The sequence below is a fragment of the Borostomias antarcticus genome, assembly GCF_949987555.1.
Source record: "Borostomias antarcticus genome assembly, chromosome: 1".
In the NCBI taxonomy this organism is placed as follows: domain Eukaryota; kingdom Metazoa; phylum Chordata; class Actinopteri; order Stomiiformes; family Stomiidae; genus Borostomias; species Borostomias antarcticus.
The window spans coordinates 18,205,899-18,223,132 of NC_140234.1; the positions used below are offsets into that span (position 1 = coordinate 18,205,899).

A 17,234-nucleotide genomic window follows, 5' to 3' on the forward strand; every position below is an offset into this window, starting at 1 on the left:
ATCAGAGCAAACAAAGGCGACGGAGCCAGTACCAGCAGGTCGTCCAGGTACGCCAGGATCCTGATGCCCTGCCGGCGCAGTGGCCTCAACGCCGCCTCCACACAATTGGAGAAGGTTCTGGGGGCGACGCATATCCAAACGGGAGACTGGTATATTCGTACGCCACACCCAGGTAGGCGAAACGCAAAAACTTCCGATGCCGATGAGCTATCGGTATGTGGAAGTAAGCGTCCTTGAGATCTATGCTGGTGCAAAAATCGCCGGGAAGGAATGCCTCCAGCATTTGTCGCACCGTAAGCATATGGAACTTCAGATTCGCCACCGTTTTGTTGAAAAAGCGGAGGTCCAAAATTGGCCTCACGCCCCCCGTCTTCTTTGGCACGAGGAAGTAGCGGGAATAAAATCCCTCGTCCCTCTGGTCTGACGGGACCACAGTTACCGCTCCCTTCGCCATCAGTTCTGCAATCTCTGCTGACAGAGCGGCAGCCTGAGCGAGACGCGGTATCACTGTCTCCACTACGCCCGTGAAGGGCGGTGGGGGGCAACAAAACTGAATGAGATACCCTTCCCGTAGAACACGCTGCAACCAGCTGTCCAGGAGACATCTCTCCTGCCAGACTGTGAAGCGGTTGGAAAGAGGTTGTGCCGGAGATCGCGGGAACAGATCGAGGAACCTGCCATAGTTCAATTTGGCCCTGACCGCCACCGGACAGCTGAGAAACTCTGCTGTCCTGGTCCAAGGCGGGCCACCCTCGAAAGGGAGATGAAAAATCCCCATTGGGAGTTCCATGTCCCTGAACAGCGCGAGGATGAATGGCATTCCTGTCAAGAAGCACTTCATTCACAAAAAGAGGAAGTGAGCCGACACCGTCCGCATTGCTAACAAGCCGCCGTTGCTCATCCCATTGAGAGAAAACGGCGGAGTTTTGCAATGCGGGAAGCCCCGCCCTCTCATTTGCATGATCTGTCAAGGTGCCGTCTTTCGCAGACCGACTAGACGGGACATGAGAGGCGGGCAGTGATTTTGCGCCAACATCACACAAAGCGGCCAGGCGAAAACCATGCGACTGGTGCACGTTGTGAGATGAAGTGTGGATATCAGACACCATAGGCCTGCTCCTTTTAGCTAAAGGCCGAGCGTTGGTATCACACACACTGACGGAGCGACGCCTCGGCTGCTCATGAAAATAGCCAGCCGAGGCAGTAAACATGGAAGTATTCTCACTGACCGGTGAGCGTGAAAACTCTCTACCTGTCGAACACACAGGGAGAGGCTCGAACGCTCGGCCCGAATGAACGAACGCCGTCTGGGGGTCTAGCGCATCTTTTTCGCCGCTAAACCCCGCCAGCGGTCGGTCCCGAGAAAACTCCGAACAGGGCAGTACAGCCATAGCACTTGGCCTGGGCGCACACATCCCCTCTGTTAAAAACCCAAACGGTCTGTTTAGAACAGGGGCGGCGAGACCTGCCGTGGTCAAATCTGAGTTTCTCACAGAGGACCCGGCGGCTCTAGCCGAATATATTATATTCGCTGAACCGGCGAGAGCTGCGCGCGTCACGTCTGCTCTCTTTGCAGGAAAAGACTCCGCGGCTCGAGTCGGTTTTCCAGCTGCGGCGAGACCTGCCATGGTCAATTCCGACTTTTTCACGGAAGACCCGGTGGCTCTAGCCGAATACATCACATCAGCTGAGCCGGCGAGCCCCGCGTGAGTCACGTCTGCTTTAGCAGGAAAAGACTCCGCGGCTCGAGCCGGTCTTCCAGCTGCGGCGAGACCTGCCGTGGTCAATTCTGACTCTTTCACAGAAGACCCAGCGGCTCTAGCCGAGAACATTACAGTAGTTGAAAAGGGAGGAGATGCGGACTGCACATTACAACCAGCTTGATAACGTTGCATCGTGTTTGCTTTATTGAGCAGGGAAACTTGCTCACCGCCGCTCTTAACAGAGCGTGGTGTGGGCACAACACAGTCACGCATCTCCACGCACCGTCAATAGGTGCGCCTCTTCCTACCCCAAGCCGGAGGCGGAGCGGTGGGCGCGCTTGAAGACGCCGGACCGGTCCCGGCACCCTGGGCGGGGTAGGCAGGGGGAGGTCGCGGGGGAGGAGCCGCGTGCGCAGTCCAGGAGCCCGGGCGAGCCGGTCCATGGGCCGTAGCGGGGCGGGACCCCGTGGCAGGTTGTTTAGCCTTGTGTGTTCGCCGGCGCTTGCTCCCAGTCGCGGCAGCATCAGCCGGAGCACGCGGACGTGCCGGCACACTGCACTCCCCCGGAGCAGCGAGGTGGCGAGCGAGGAGGAGCCGGTCCTGCTTCTGGCTGCGACACTGCTCCAGGATGTTAGACACAGCCGCCCCAAACAACCCCTCCCTACTGACCGGTGAGTTGAGGAGGACACCCTTGTTTTCCTCGCGTAGATGAGTCAGGGAGAGCCATAGGTGGCGCTGCTGCACCACCGACGTGGCCATCACTCCACCCAGACAGGAGGCGGAGATTCTCACAAGCTGAGCAACGGCTCCGGCGGCTTCGGCCATCTCCGCTCTCCTGTCTTCATCCATAGAGGGGGGGGTTTGCTCCGTAGCTAGCTGGCCGATGTAAATGGCCAGCATAGCAATGGAGGAGGAGATACCGAGGTGATGCGCGGCTCTCTCCAGCAGCCGGGGCAGGTCGCGATCGAAGGAACCCCGCCCCGGGAAGGAGGCGCCACTATCCGTAGTGGCTTCCGACGCAGAGAGACCCTCGTCTGCCTCGGAGAGCTCTTCCTCATCATCCGTAGGCGCGAGGGAGGTAATCGGGGCCGCCGGTTGTTGCGGGGGCGCGCCGATGTCCTCGCCGACCAGCTGGACCAGACCTTCAGTCTCCAGCGGCGGCGGAGCGAAGAAATGCGCCCGGAGCATCCTCTCCATGGGGTCCAGGAGGGCGCAGATCTCGCAGGCGGGGGACGGAGCCAGACCCGCTCTGGCGTGCTGCGGCCCCAGACAGCGGAAGCAGAGGTGGTGTCCCACGTCGCTGTAGCGGGAGCCGCAGACACAGAAACGATCCGGCGGATCAATCGGCGCCGGCAGGGGGTCATCTGAGGACGCCGCCAGCTCCGCTTGGGTCCGCTGAGTAGACATCTTCTTATCTTCTCCAGTAGCAATGCGAGCTGAAAATTTCGAAGGAGCAGATGTGCGGGCGTAGCCCGCTTATACAGTGGTGCACCGGACCTGGTTGGACACAGGTGCGTGTATGTTTTTTTCTTCAGTCAATGTAGCTAGCTGGGTTTCGCTAGCCAATAGGAGCTAGCCCTGTGGGGCGGAGCTCCACGAAATAGAACTGGGGAAAAAGGCATTTCGCTATGCTGCTCCCTCTGCATGGAATTCCTTGCAAGCTGACTTAAAATTGCCTGAACTGATCCCGTTTGACAGCTTTGTTGACATTCTCAAGGATAAGGAACTTGAAGGCATTGGGGTTTGTCACTGCTTTTAAATCAGTTGTTATACTTCTAACTTGAGCTTATTTTATTTATTGTATGTATGCTATTTGTAGCCTATTGTAACCTTTTGTATTGTAGCCTAATTTGCTGCCTCTTGGCCAGGTCGCTTTTGAAAAAGAGATTTTTTATCTCAATAAGCTTACCTGGTTAAATAAAGGTCTAATAAAAAAAAAAAAAATATTTATAGAGAGAGAGAGAGACAGACAGACAGACAGACAGACAGACAGAGAGGACCACGGATGCAAGTTGTAAGGTCCCATCATTTATGCCTTTTGTCAATCGAGGCACTTCACCAAATAGATCTATTCCAGAGTATAGATAATAGAGAGAATTTGAAAAATATAATCTTCAGATCCTCTCTCGTTCTCGCACGCACACACACACACGCACGCACGCACGCACACACACACACACACACACACACCGCGTGAGGGTGCGTGTGTGCGCGAAAGAGCTTCCGCCTACAAGTCACGTGAAGTGGGTCATATGACCGATTGCGTATTTACTTTTTTCCTAAACTCACAACAGACGAAGATGGCGGATATTGAAGAACGGCAGAACATTTTGGATGATGATGATGATGAAGGCGACGGAGAGTCCGTTTCAGGCACCAGGAATGGCAGCATACGGGGCAGAGAAATGTCCGCCTGCTGCGATCCGAACCGGTTGCTGCACCGAATCGTTGTTCTTAGTTTCATGTGCTTCCTGGGATTCGGTAAGTGGACGGCTTCTAACTTGAGAAAGTAGGCAAATTCATGAGGCCTGTACGTCGCTCCACTCAACCCATGGTTATTCTGCTACTGGCAACTATCACTATCTATCACTGTTGTGATGCACAATGTATGCTCCATTCAGCGCTGACAATTTAACTTTTTTTCAGGGAGCTATTTCTGTTACGATAACCCCGCTGCACTGCAAACTGAAGTTATTCAGGTAAAACAAAACGCCCAGTCACATAACCATAACGTTGTATTAAGCGGCAGTCTTGAATACTTGTACTATATCAGTATAATGTGAACAGTATAGCCTCCTGTTCCAAACCCAGCCGTCCCCAATTTCAATAGCTGAATTTGGGCGTGACTGAAAAGGCACTGATGAGATATCCTGTGTTCTTGGCTTTTGTAGGACATGAAGTTGAACACGTCTCAGTTCATGCAGCTGTATGCCTGGTACTCCTGGCCCAACGTGGTGCTCTGTTTCCTGGGAGGGTTTCTTCTCGACAGGGTCTTTGGAATCAGGTACAGCGACTGGGCTGAACATCTCACACTCACTGATACAGATCCAGTCCTGTGCTGATGTATGACCTCTTACCATGACTCATGTTGCAGGTTGGGCACTGTCATATTTTCACTCTTTGTCTGCATTGGACAGGTAAATACCAAATACATAAGTGTGAGAGCCGTTCTGCACTGTATATGTTGATGAGGGAGAAAGGGGTTTATCCTCTGTTTTGAAAGGTTACTCATAAACCTTTCTATCCAAACAGAGGCAAACAGCATGTTTTCCACAACCAAGATATGCATGAGAAATACTGTCATCTTTTTTTGCCTCCACACAGATTATAGTTGCTGCTGGAGCCCTGTCCAATCGCTTCTGGTTGATGGAGGTTGGACGGTTTGTGTTCGGGTGAGATCAGTCTGTCTTTTTGTATCAATCAATCAATCAATCAATCAATCAATCTTTTTGTACCGTTTTATATGTGTCTGGATGGCTCCCGATCCATCCATCCATTCAGCCCAACAAGACGGGTTTCCTCCCCCCTAAATGGTGCTATTTTTTGGTGCAGGATCGGAGGCGAGTCCCTGGCTGTAGCCCAGAACACGTATGCGGTGAACTGGTTCAAAGGGAAGGAGCTCAACCTGGTGTTTGGCCTGCAGCTCAGCATGGCCAGATTGGTAAGCCACACACAATGGAAACCCCCACTATACAAGTACTGTACTCTACAGTATGGCTGCAGTGTCTTTCACCAGTAAGAAGAGTAGTCAAAATGTCTTATAAGTGACATGCAAAAAAAGACAATATCGGGGATGCTCTGTGTTTTAATTCAGGGCAGCACAGTCAACATGAACATCATGGGCTGGGTCTACAACCGATTGGCCGACATTGTCGGCTCTCCGGGACACACAACACTGGGTGCCTCCCTAATGATCGGTGAGTTGTGTGTGCGTGTGCGCGCGTGTGTGTGTATGCGCGCGCGTGTGTGTGTGTGCGCGCGCGTGTGTGTGCGCGCGTCAGGTGTGTACTTGTGTCGATACATGCCGGGGGTGCCGAGGTCTGAGTCGAATAGCTGTTGAGTGAATCCAGAAGTGAGCTACTGGCAGAAGGAGAACACGGTGCTACATGATCAGGTTCAGATGATCTGAAGCTTGTCTCTGTGTGTGGAAGACGAGCCTGACACACACACCTGGTGTCCACAGTGGGCCTCAGGTTACATATCTCTGCCTGTCCAGATTGAAACATGAGGCGCATGCTATCATCACCAGACCAGGAGGTACACAGATGAGAGGCGCGATGAATCATCACGAAGGGGATGAAGTGTCTCTTTTGCTTCTCCCGAGTTCCCCTTTCACTTCCCCCCTTTCTCTCTCGCCCGGCCTTCTCCATGGTTCAGCGCTGGTGTGGGCCAGGCTGCGCTCTGATTGGAGAAGAAACTTCCTGTTTGCTTCTTATTCACGGATCCGTTGGAACGGCTGGGCTTCTCATAGAGTAACTGTCCAGGCCATAACATCCATCGTCTGATCTGTCTCTCTCCGTATCTCTCTCTCTCTCATCCCTCTGTTTCCTCCGTCTTTTTCTCTCCTACTGTCTCCCTCTCTTCCCTCCCTCCATCTCTCTATCCTACTGTCTCCCTCTCCACTCTCTCTCTCATCCCTGTTTCCTCCATCCCTCTCCACAACCCTATGGTCTGTCCCTCCCTCTCTCTCTCTCTCTGCCCCCCCATCTCTCTCATCCCTCTGTCTACTCCATCTCTCTTTCTCCTATTGTCTCTCTCCCCCTCCCTCTCTCTCTCTCATCCCTCTGTTAACTCCATCCCTCTCTCCTATGGTCTCTCCCTCCCTCCCTCTCTCTCCATCCCTCTCTCTCTCTCTTTTTCTCTCTCTGCCCCCCCCCCACCTCTCTCATCCCTCTCTCTCTCTTCCATCTCTCTCCACAGCCGCAGTGACCTGTGTGTTCTCCCTGGTCTGTGCGCTGGTGTTGGCCTTCCTGGACAAGCGAGCAGAGAAGATCCTCAAGAAGGAGCAGGGCAAGACTGGTGAGACTGTTTACTGGTCTATACAGGACAGGACTGGTGAGACTGTTTACTGGTCTATACAGGACAGGACTGGTGAGACTGTTTACTGGTCTATACAGGACAGGACTGGTGAGACTGTTTACTGGTCTATACAGGACAGGACTAGTGAGACTGTTTACTGGTCTATACAGGACAGGACTGGTGAGACTTTACTGGTCTATACAGGACAGGACTGGTGAGACTGTTTACTGGTCTATACAGGACAGGACTGGTGAGACTGTTTACTGGTCTATACAGGACAGGACTGGTGAGACTGTTTACTGGTCTATACAGGACAAATCAAAATTGATTTATAAAAGCACATTTAAAACGACAGCAGTCGACCAAAGTGCTGTACAAAGGTGGATCCTAGGTAAAAACATTTATCAACAAAGCAAGGAAATTACAGCAAACAATACAGACATTGAACATGAACAAGGCTTGAGCACAGACTGGTTAAAACGCCAGGTAAATGGACTGCACTTACAGTATATCGCGCTTTTCCAACTTAGCGGCACTCAAAGCGCTTTACAATGGCCTCTCATTCACCCATTCACACACCAGTGGTGGTAGCTGCCGTGCAAGGTGCTAACCTGCTCATTGGGAGCAATTTGGGGTTAGGTGTCTTGCTCAAGGACACTTCGACATGTGGACAGTCGGAGCTGGGATTCAAACCACTGACCCTTTGATCATTGAACGACCCGCTCTACCAACTGAGCTACAGCCGCCCCAGGAGGATTTAAAAACAACTCAAGAGTCTGGGAGGATCTAATATAAAGGGGCAGGCTATTCCATAGGGGGGGGGGGCAGTCACCTCTAGACTTAAGTCTGGTTTTAGGCACCTCCAACAGCAGATGGTCAGCAGACCTTAAGGCTCTGGCTGGGGTGTGGCGATGCAGGAGCTCGGAGGGGTACAGAGGGGCCAGGCCGTTTAGGGCTTTAAAAACCATTAGCAAGAGTTTAAAATCGATGCGACTGGTTAGACTGTTTACTGGTCTATACAGGACGAGACTGGTGAGGGAGGGTGGGCTGTTTACTGTGCCTCATTAAAGCCAGGCTAGGTGACAAGAGTAGTGTTTCCGTTGGCATAACCTTTATTTGCTCAGCAAGCATCGTTTCCAGGCTGTAAGAACACCAGTGCCCCATTAAAGCCAGGCTGAACGGAGATGATCATAAAGTTGTCCTCACTACTCACACACTGTGATTGTGTGTGTGTGTGTGTGTGTGTGCGCAGGTGAAGTGATCAAGCTGACAGACGTGAAAGATTTTCCCTTATCGCTGTGGCTCCTCTTCATCATCTGCGTGGGCTATTATGTGGCCATCTTCCCTTTCATAGGCCTGGGACAGTGAGTATAGCGCGCACACACACACACACACACGCACACACACACACTTTTTAATAGCAGTAGTGTGGACTTGTTTCACACATTTAATAATGTCTGTGTGCTTTGACTTTTACCAGTAAATACATTAGCCGTGGGGATTTATTTTTGGCTGTATGATTAACACATCCAGGGCTGTAAGCTCTTTGTTTCATGGGCTGGGAGGAATCAAGGTTATGAGTGAGCTGTAAAGGTAGACTGAAGGTAGATTATAAAGTTAGACGTGTGAAGGTAGGTTATAAAGTTTGATGTTTTTCTCCAGTCAAGGGATCTGCTAATCCTCAGGGATGAGAGAGGGATAAAAGACTTAAACCGTTATATAAAACCTCCCTTTGATGAAAAGAAGGACGGAACACAAAGCCATAAGGCTGAGAGACGGAGGGGGGAAAAAAACGTTGGAGAAAGTATGCTTTTTTCCTTTTCAAGCTGTTGTATTTAGCTTGAATGCAGATTTCCCTGACTGTATCTCACTGTATGTCTGTCCATACTCACTTAGAGACCACTGTGTTCTTACTGCCTGGAAACAATGCTTGCTGAGCAAATAAAGGTTATGCAAACAGAAACACTACTCTTGTCATCTCATCTACCTGCAGGAGCCTATTCAGTAGCACATACGTGTGTGTGTGTGTGCGTGTGTGTGTGTGTGTGGTAGTTCATTGTAGTTCTCCTTCTCATTGACTTTCCTTTGCAGGGTCTTTTTCATTGAGAAGTTTGACTTCTCTCCAGGGGAGGCCAGGGCTGTCAACAGGTAAGACAGAGCTGAGGTTTGTCCCCATGATGTTACTGTTTTACACATCAACACTGGGTCATTGTTCCCCCCGTTTCCTCTGTCCCCCCCCCCCCCCCCAACACTCCCTATCCTATGAGGGCCCAACACTTCTCCATCCTTGCCTTACTCTCCTTCATCCCTGCCCTCATCTCCTTCATCCCTTCACCCCTGCCCTCCTCCTCCATCCCTCCACCCCCGCCCTCCTCCTCTCCTCCCCAGTATTGTGTACATCATCTCAGCCCCGGCCTCTCCACTCCTGGGCTTCATGGTGGACAGGGTGGGAAGGAACGTCCTCTGGGTGCTGTGCGCCGTGGTCATCACCCTCCTGGCTCACATGATGCTCGCCTTCACCTTCTGGAACCCCTGGATCGCCATGGTGACGACGCCCCGCCCCTCTGCTGTTAGATCAGAAGTTGCTCAGATCTGGAGAAATGTCTCTTGACTCTTGAAGTAAAGCAGCGTGAGATAGCAGACTAACACAACACATAGCCATATCCCATGAAGACAATGATAAGTTGGTGTTATTTGATGGAGTGGATGATATTGGCGCTGTATATTCTGTATATGAGTATATGTATGGCTTAGTGACCCCAGGGTATTGTCCCCAGTCCCTCCTAGGAGTGTCCTACTCCTTGCTGGCCTGTGCCCTGTGGCCCATGGTGGCCTTTGTGGTGCCTGAACATCAGCTGGGGACGGCCTACGGCTTGTAAGTCCACCTGCTCAACCTCCATTCCAACACTAGAGACGTGACCAAGCTTTTTACAATGAGGGTATTGGTAATAACTTCCTTTTGCATGGCGCTCAACCGATACAAATTGACTAAGTGCTCCGCACAAAAGGCCGGAATAAAACGGAAACGTGATGATGATGATGACAGTGATGGTCATCCTATCTCTCAGCATGCAGTCCATCCAGAACCTGGGCCTGGCTCTCATCTCCATGGCAGCAGGATCCATCTTGGACAACAGGGGATACCTCTTTCTGGAAGTGTTCTTCACCGCCTGTCTCTGCTGTGAGTAACTTTGTCTGTCTATATCTCTGTCTGGGTCTGGTGAGTTACTGTGTGATTCTGTGTCTATGTATAGATACAGGCCTACACTTCCTGATCATTGAATGAACATCTATCTATCTCTCTCTCTCTCTCTCTCTCCCCCCCCCCCCCCCCCTCTCTCCCAGTGTCTCTGATTGCTGTGGTAATGCTGTATTTTGTGGATCATCTCCGAGGTAAGAGGGCTGATTAGGGAAAGAGAGAGAGAGAGAGTGAGAGTGTCAGGGGACCAGCTCTCCCTTCTCTATATCAAATCTCTTCCAGTCAAGTAGACCTTCAGATGTCCTCACTCACCATGCTGTTTGATACACCCACTTCTCTCTCTCTCTCTCTCTCTCTCTCCCACTTTCTCTACCTGTCCACCTCTCTCTCTCCATCTCAGGAGGAGATCTGAACCTCTCAGCCTCGGCCAGAGCTGAACTCCACAAGGATGATTCTTCAGAGTAGGTGTCCTTCCTCCTCCTCCTCATCTCCACAGATACCTCAGTCTACTGCCGGACAGCCCACTTGGCAGGAGAATACCGAAGGCCTATTATCAACATCAGAGGGAAATTCTGATCCTGCAGGTTAAAGTGTTATGGAAACATGTATTGCAGAATGTCCGTCTCTCCTCACCTCACCTGTTAGCGCCTTGTGTAAGTTAGGGGTTGCTCTTTGATGCTACGTAGACAGAACGAGACTTGTGTTAAAACTGTCTCAAGATTATTTGTCAAGAACAATCCGACATGCCCTCCTAACTCTATATGACCAAACCCCACCCCGCTCCTCCCTCAACCCAGCATCCCAGTGTGCCCAGTGTAAATGTGTCCTACGTGTTAGGGGGAGATAGCCGGGGGGGGATGGAGAGCGTGTTAGGATCATGCGGAGCGTATGTGTGCATAATGGCGCTGCTGTGTCCAGTTTCCTCAGTAGGTCAGACTAACGCTGCGGCTCTGTGCTGTAATTTATGTTTTTCCAGGTGAGGAAGCCCCCAGTCCTGGACCACTGGCCGGGCCTGCGCAGAGCTTCAGCTCGCTCGCCACTGGGGGTATTACCGCACGACTGACTCCGCCCACGCCGTGCGCACTGGCCCGTCCCACCAGACTTCTGACCCAGCCAATCATCTTAACCGATCTCTTCCACTGTATCAACACTGACAAATCCCTGCCCCCAGACGCTGACTCCTCCTCTGACACCACATTCAGACTCCGCCTCTTCGTCTCTCTGGCCCCTCCCTCCGTGCATGGCCATGTTGGGGCTAGTCGGTCACTGACTAGCTAGCCAGTGTCCTGCGTGGGCTCGCGAGCCTCATTACCTCGGACTCCTGACCTAACCCCCTTGGGAGTGAGAGAAGAGGTTGTTTTTTTTAAAGAAACTTCACAGGTGTTTTTAAAAGTTTTTAAAAGTACGCAGAACAAGGCCAAAAGAGCATGTGGATGAGGAGTGATTCCCTGATACTGCACATGTGCACTTTTTTGTGCACTATTGCAACTCACAATATACTGTAGCAGGAGAAACATTTTGGGGGTTTTATTTAGATTTTCCTCTGTAGCTACTTAAAAGTGCATATATGGACCAGAGTTGTACAGTAAGTAACAAGGATTGTTTAACAATGTTGCGGGTTACTGTTTTTTACGGCGTTTTTGGAAGGTCATTTGATTCACCTCATGATTTTATAAACCACTTCAATCACTTTATTTGCATATATTTTATATGCACTCACACACCCGTTTTATATACTGGTGTGTATCCTAACATGATCCTGTTCTTTTTGTTGCTCAATATTTTCATTTCTTAAATTCCGTTTCTGTGGCTGCTTTTAGAGACTCATAAATCTTCTCCGCACAGTCAAGGCCAAGTCAGACAGAACTGTAGTGGTATTGAATTTCAAGAACACTTTTGATTGCACTCTCCAAATGTAATGACATGTTTACTGCTCAGTAAGGCAGACATTTTTTTTTTTTAAGTGCCCTTAGATGTACTTGGCAGATTGTGTGCTGAACATGGTAGTGAGGCAGGCTACTGGGTGGAGACCCTCTTAACACCACTACCAGCATTGAGTGAATTGAAATAATTTTGTTTATGCTTATCGATCAATCTCAGGAAATTGCTTCTTAACACATTGAAAGCACTGACGCAGTAGGTGGCATTGGAAGACTGCTGGTGCTGAAACAGGTCAAGTATAGTAGTGGAGGATGGATCTAAATAGAGGTGACCTTGGCTCTGCTAAATGTTGGCTGTTAGCTTTGCTATACGGCGTGGCTGGCTGCTGGGCAGTCTGTCCACATACTACAGGGTTTGCAGTCTGTAGGAGAACTGACCACTACAGGAATGATATAACTGACAGGACTTTCTCCAAGTTTTCTCCCTTCCATGTTGCTGACTGCCTCGCGTTGGTGGCCATTTATACACACTGAATCATGTGTCCTCATTTGACAAAGAATCAAGTTTACTTTTCACTCCAGATGTTATTTTGTATTAGCTATATTAACATAATTACTGACAAAATAAATAAGAACTTTCAAAAACTGACCCCAACTGTTTTTTTGTTTTTTTTAATGGTGGGACTTCTGCTCTCTGGTGGTTACAAAGATGATGATGATGATGATGATGAAGCTGCTGACCGTCTCCCAGCAGGATTAGGAGACACGGTCAGGTCGGTCAGCAGGATTAGGAGACACGGTCAGGTCGGTCAGCAGGATTAGGAGACATGGTCAGGTCGGTCAGCAGGATTAGGAGACATGGTCAGGTCGGTCAGAAGGATTATGAGACATGGTCAGGTCGGTCAGCAGGATTAGGAGACATGGTCAGGTCGGTCAGAAGGAATGGGAGACATGGTCAGGTCGGTCAGCAGGATTAGGAGACATGGTCAGGTCGGTCAGAAGGATTAGGAGACATGGTCAGGTCGGTCAGCAGGATTAGGAGACACGGTCAGGTCGGTCAGAAGGATTAGGAGACATGGTCAGGTCGGTCAGCAGGATTAGGAGACACGGTCAGGTCGGTCAGCAGGATTAGGAGACATGGTCAGGTCGGTCAGAAGGATTAGGAGACATGGTCAGGTCGGTCATCAGGATTAGGAGACATGGTCAGGTCGCCAGACTCAATCCCATGTCTGCCTTTGGATTATGTAACCGCAACCTCTCCACACTAGGTGCTCAGGTACACACACACACACATTCTTCAGTCCACTTCTCTTGGCACAGACTACACAGGGATTATGATCTACTTAAGGGTTCTATTACCATCATCAACATCTTAGGTCTTGTAAGAGATCATTTGGTCCTGACTCAGTGCTTTCTTTCAGTCTCAACCTTTTTTGAGCTCTGGACCCCTAGCATATTTCAAAATATATCGAAGGACCCCCCCACCCTACACTATATTATTTAGTATATAAGAAGCCATAACAGTCATGTCTATTGTATTCATATTTAACTTTAATGATCTTAACATAGGCCAGTTTCAAACTCCGCACCCCCCACACACACCTTTTCTTTTCTCACCACAAAAAGTAAAAAGTGCACACATTTTATGGCATCCATGACGCTTAATTTGCCTATCAGTTTGAATCATAATTTGTTTATAGAAATTCAAGAATGAGTGAGTTAATGTCAGTTCAGCTAACTTGAGTTGTGAATGCATGCAAATAAGCCTCAAGTTCATTTTACATTATTTAAACATGTTTTTGATACATTTAGGCTAACAGAAATACCATATAGGCTATATTAAACATGTATTATATGTTATATATTACATGTATATATTGATTATATATTTGTATGTTAAAGCTACATGAGATAACTCGGCACTTTGGCAGCCCCTCTGGTCGTGATAAAATCGGCACTGCGAACCACACTTCCCACAATGCCCCACTCACTCGCTGTAATGATAGGACAAAAATGATAACAAATGCGCGTGGCGCAGACTGGATTGGAAGATTGTAGCTACTTTCTGGAAGGATGGCTTCAATGCAGGTAAATACTGGTCTTCTTTTTTTTTATGTACATGTAGATTTCGTTTCATGGGGCGACGAGTTTGTTGTCTTCCTGATATTGTGACACGCAAAACGTGTCTCTTCCGTTTCCACCACAAGATTTCGCGCCACCCCGATATTCTAAAATAATAAATTCACAGGGTCTCATGCAGTCTCATGTCATAAAATTATTGTTTGGGTCTTGCTAAGGCCAATTCATAAACTAATAGCAAGTAAAGGTGAATATTGAACCAGAAAAAAATTATCTCATTGAGCTTTAATATAATTATACAGTAGCCTATATTAAACACTTTCCCAACGACCCCCTGTAATTATGCCAAACACCACAGGGGGTCCATGGACCCCTGGTTGAGAAACACGGCTCTATTTCTCTCCCTCTCATGCCCCTCTTTGTCCTCCCTCCTCCTAGCCCCTCCTCACTCAGCTTCCAGACAACTGCTGTGCCCACCTGTCCTCGCTAGCACACAGTATCCTGAAGTCTAGACCCTTCTCTGCAATGAAGACCCCTCCCCACAGCATAGGCTACTACATACAATACAGTAGAGTACAGTACATAATGGCTGAATATTCACAGAGAGAAGAGGCAGCGACTTAAGATCAGTCTCAATAACATGATGATGTTTTATACTTTGGTTTCTTTGTTATAGAGCTGTGCAAAATTGTGAAAGGTATGTATTACTAAAGATCCCAAGCAGGCCTATAATGTTACTAACTGATAATGTTTTGACTGATCAGACCAGACCCAGACCTCTCTATATTCAGAAACCCCTCTTTACAACGTTATGACAACCAATTGGATTTAGGGGGATACTATTTGCGGTGGAAAGTACAGTGAAAAAAAGTAAACCAAGTAGGGTTAAATCAAGTTGAGCAGGGCTATAATGGTGTGCAGCAGGGCGGGATCACGTGGTCCTAAAGCAGGATGGCTAGCCTTCCACCAAACATACCGCCGGATGGATCTTGCTTTTCCTGGCCCTCAGTCTGGCCCAGAGCTCCCTGCGTCGCTTGCCGGGGCCGAGGAAATACAGGAGAGGGTTAGCGCAGCAGTTGAAACTGACGAGTGGCGTCCACATCTTGAAGGATATCATCACCGAGTTCAGAACTCTGCACTCCGAGCCCATGTAGACGCGCACGAACAGGTAGACTGTCTCGGCGATGTGGTAGGGCACGAAGCAGAGTACGAACATCAGGCACACCGCCAGAATGGTGCGCACTGACCTGTTGCGCATGTCTCTTCTCACCTGTGTCCCATCTCCTGCGTTTCTGACATACAACACCCTCATCATGGAGCAGTAGCAGACCGAAATGACCAGAAAGGGTATGAGAAACCCCACCACGCCCAGAAAAATTCCGTATGGGAAGTAGAGCTTGAACTTCTCAGGGCTAGTCAAGTCAAAGCACACCGTCTTGTCGTTGATATAACCAGTGCAAGAAAACAGGAGAGTAGGTACTGTTTCCAGTATTACCAGAACCCAAACCGAAACCGACGCAAAAAAACCTACGTTTTTAGTCCTTAGCCGGAGCGCTGCAAAGGGGTAGCACACGCCCAGGAAGCGGTCCACGCTGATGCACATGAGGAACATCATGCTGCCTTGAAGGTTGGTGTGGAAAAAGAACCTCACAGCTTTGCAGGCGATGTTGCCGAAAGGCCACGCGCCGTTCATGCCATAGCTGATGATGAGAAGAGGCAAGGTCAACACATAGAGAAGGTCAGCAACGGCCAAGTTGGTCAGGTAGATGAGGGAACAGCAGCTCCTGGTCCGGCCACACACCGACCACAGCAGAGCCCCGTTCAGGGGCAGGCCAAGCACGAACACCGCGCTGTAGGTCAGAGGCAGAAGTATCCGTTTGTAAGCGTTTGATATCGGGCACACGGTGAAATTACTGCCTTCCATATTGTCGCTTTGTCACAAATAGTAGGCTAACCTATAGAGGCCATGGCATCGGCTATCCACTGAGTAGACCTCTCACATCAACACGTGAGGCGTAGCCTACTGAAACGAAGCGTGTGCCAGAAGCAAGTGGAGCCTGTTAAGACAGGCAAAGCTTAAAGAGATACAAAACACGACTGCGCTGTGACTGAATTATTCACTCCCTGTTTGTTTAAGCGGTCCGTGTGTAGCTACGCCTATTTGCCCCATGTCCACTGTACGCAGAGAAAAACCATTACGAAGGCACCGATCAACATCCCTTAATTAAGCAAATAAAAAAGCGTGAGCCATGAATTGATTATTACCAGGGATACCTAGAGATATGAGGTGATCAAATTGCCATCTTTCTCCAATGTACACCTTTATTTTCTTTAACGTTTGTGAGCTCACAGGCTGATTAGCATACGGCCGAAGCAGAACATTTACAGGAAATTGCCTTTTGGTCTAGGTTAGACTGTTTATATTGATACGCCGTTGACTCGAAGCCCAAGCTAGGCCTATATGTCAAAGAAAGTGTAGGCTAAATCATTTAATTGTTATAATTATGTAAAATGCTACATCAGGATGCTCATTCGTTGTACAGTATAAATAGAACGATTCAGCTCCCCTGATTCATTACAATATCTTATCAACCAACCAACTTGTACCACATCACAACGGCACACCCACACACTGCACTCTGCTATAGTATAAGTATAGGCCTACTATAGAATACTTTTCATCTCTGCACGCACATTATAGGCTACACCACACTCCGTTCTGTATGTATTGCGTAATTTGCATTTGTGCCTTTCTTTGTATTGGTTATATTGTATTTTGAATTTGCACTGTCCTGTCCTACACCCTGTCCTGTGTCGTCTCCATCAGCGTATGCAATTATTACCCTAGTCAAATGAATAGTAGCCTTTGTGTAAACCATATATATGGTGAATAAACTCTTGAATCTTGAAGATCTTGAATCTTGAACAACGTGTGCTAGACAAGCACGCACGAAGGAATGCGCGCACGCACGCACACACACAGACACACACACGCACACACACACGCACACACACACACACACACAATCACAGCGAGCGTTGTATGATCATGCACAAGCATTCCATTGGCTGAGAGCCTTTCCCAAGTCTGGTCTCTTGGGCTGCCGGGCGGCTCGGGTCTCAAACTGTTCACTTGAGTCTGTCTGACCGCGGGAACAGCCAGCCATGCTGAGGACCGGCAATTATCGGTTAGTGCAACATCACCACCATTTAACAAGCGATTGCCATCAGTCACACAATGTAGCCCGTAGACCCCTGTATGTATTTTGAATAAGTGATAGCTATATGTCTCGTATCGATACAGGCTAGCCTGCTTGAGTGATGGAATCTTGCATCTTGCTCTCTCGAAAAGAA

The 17,234-nt window shown here is 49.2% G+C and overlaps 3 protein-coding genes across 3 annotated transcripts in view; 2 read left to right on the top strand and 1 right to left on the bottom strand.

Annotated features, from left to right (window-relative positions):
* The first annotated feature begins 4,013 nt into the window (after positions 1-4,013).
* Positions 4,014-12,420, top strand: mfsd1 (major facilitator superfamily domain containing 1). The gene is made up of 16 exons (XM_084443241.1): positions 4,014-4,184; positions 4,350-4,402; positions 4,595-4,707; positions 4,798-4,840; positions 5,028-5,095; positions 5,256-5,364; positions 5,518-5,620; positions 6,624-6,722; positions 7,975-8,086; positions 8,814-8,870; positions 9,111-9,267; positions 9,500-9,597; positions 9,791-9,903; positions 10,068-10,115; positions 10,322-10,382; positions 10,898-12,420. Exons 1-16 carry the CDS (start codon positions 4,109-4,111, stop codon positions 10,899-10,901), a joined length of 1,314 nt encoding a protein of 437 aa, XP_084299367.1. The 5' UTR covers positions 4,014-4,108; the 3' UTR covers positions 10,902-12,420.
* Positions 12,421-14,835: 2,415 nt separating this feature from the next.
* Positions 14,836-15,804, bottom strand: LOC311314885 (P2Y purinoceptor 3-like; the record flags this gene model as incomplete). Its single annotated transcript, XM_084445407.1, has 1 exon — positions 14,836-15,804. One exon carries the CDS (start codon positions 15,802-15,804, stop codon positions 14,836-14,838), a length of 969 nt encoding a protein of 322 aa, XP_084301533.1.
* A 1,241-nt stretch (positions 15,805-17,045) lies between these two features.
* schip1 (schwannomin interacting protein 1) overlaps positions 17,046-17,234 on the top strand; it is a gene marked incomplete at both ends in the record, with an annotated part of 241,689 nt that continues 241,500 nt past the window's right edge. The window contains one exon of the mRNA XM_084439623.1: positions 17,046-17,068. Within this exon, the coding sequence (XP_084295749.1) occupies positions 17,046-17,068 (23 nt within the window). The remainder of the gene's footprint in view (positions 17,069-17,234) is intronic.

Coding starts and splice junctions, on each gene's coding strand:
- mfsd1 (XM_084443241.1), top strand. CDS start 4,109: ATGTCCGCCTGCTGCGATCCGAACCGGTTGCTGCACCGAATCGTTGTT. Junction 6,723..7,974: donor GAAGGAGCAGGGCAAGACTG/GTGAGACTGTTT, acceptor GTGTGTGCGCAG/GTGAAGTGATCAAGCTGACA. Junction 8,871..9,110: donor GAGGCCAGGGCTGTCAACAG/GTAAGACAGAGC, acceptor TCTCCTCCCCAG/TATTGTGTACATCATCTCAG.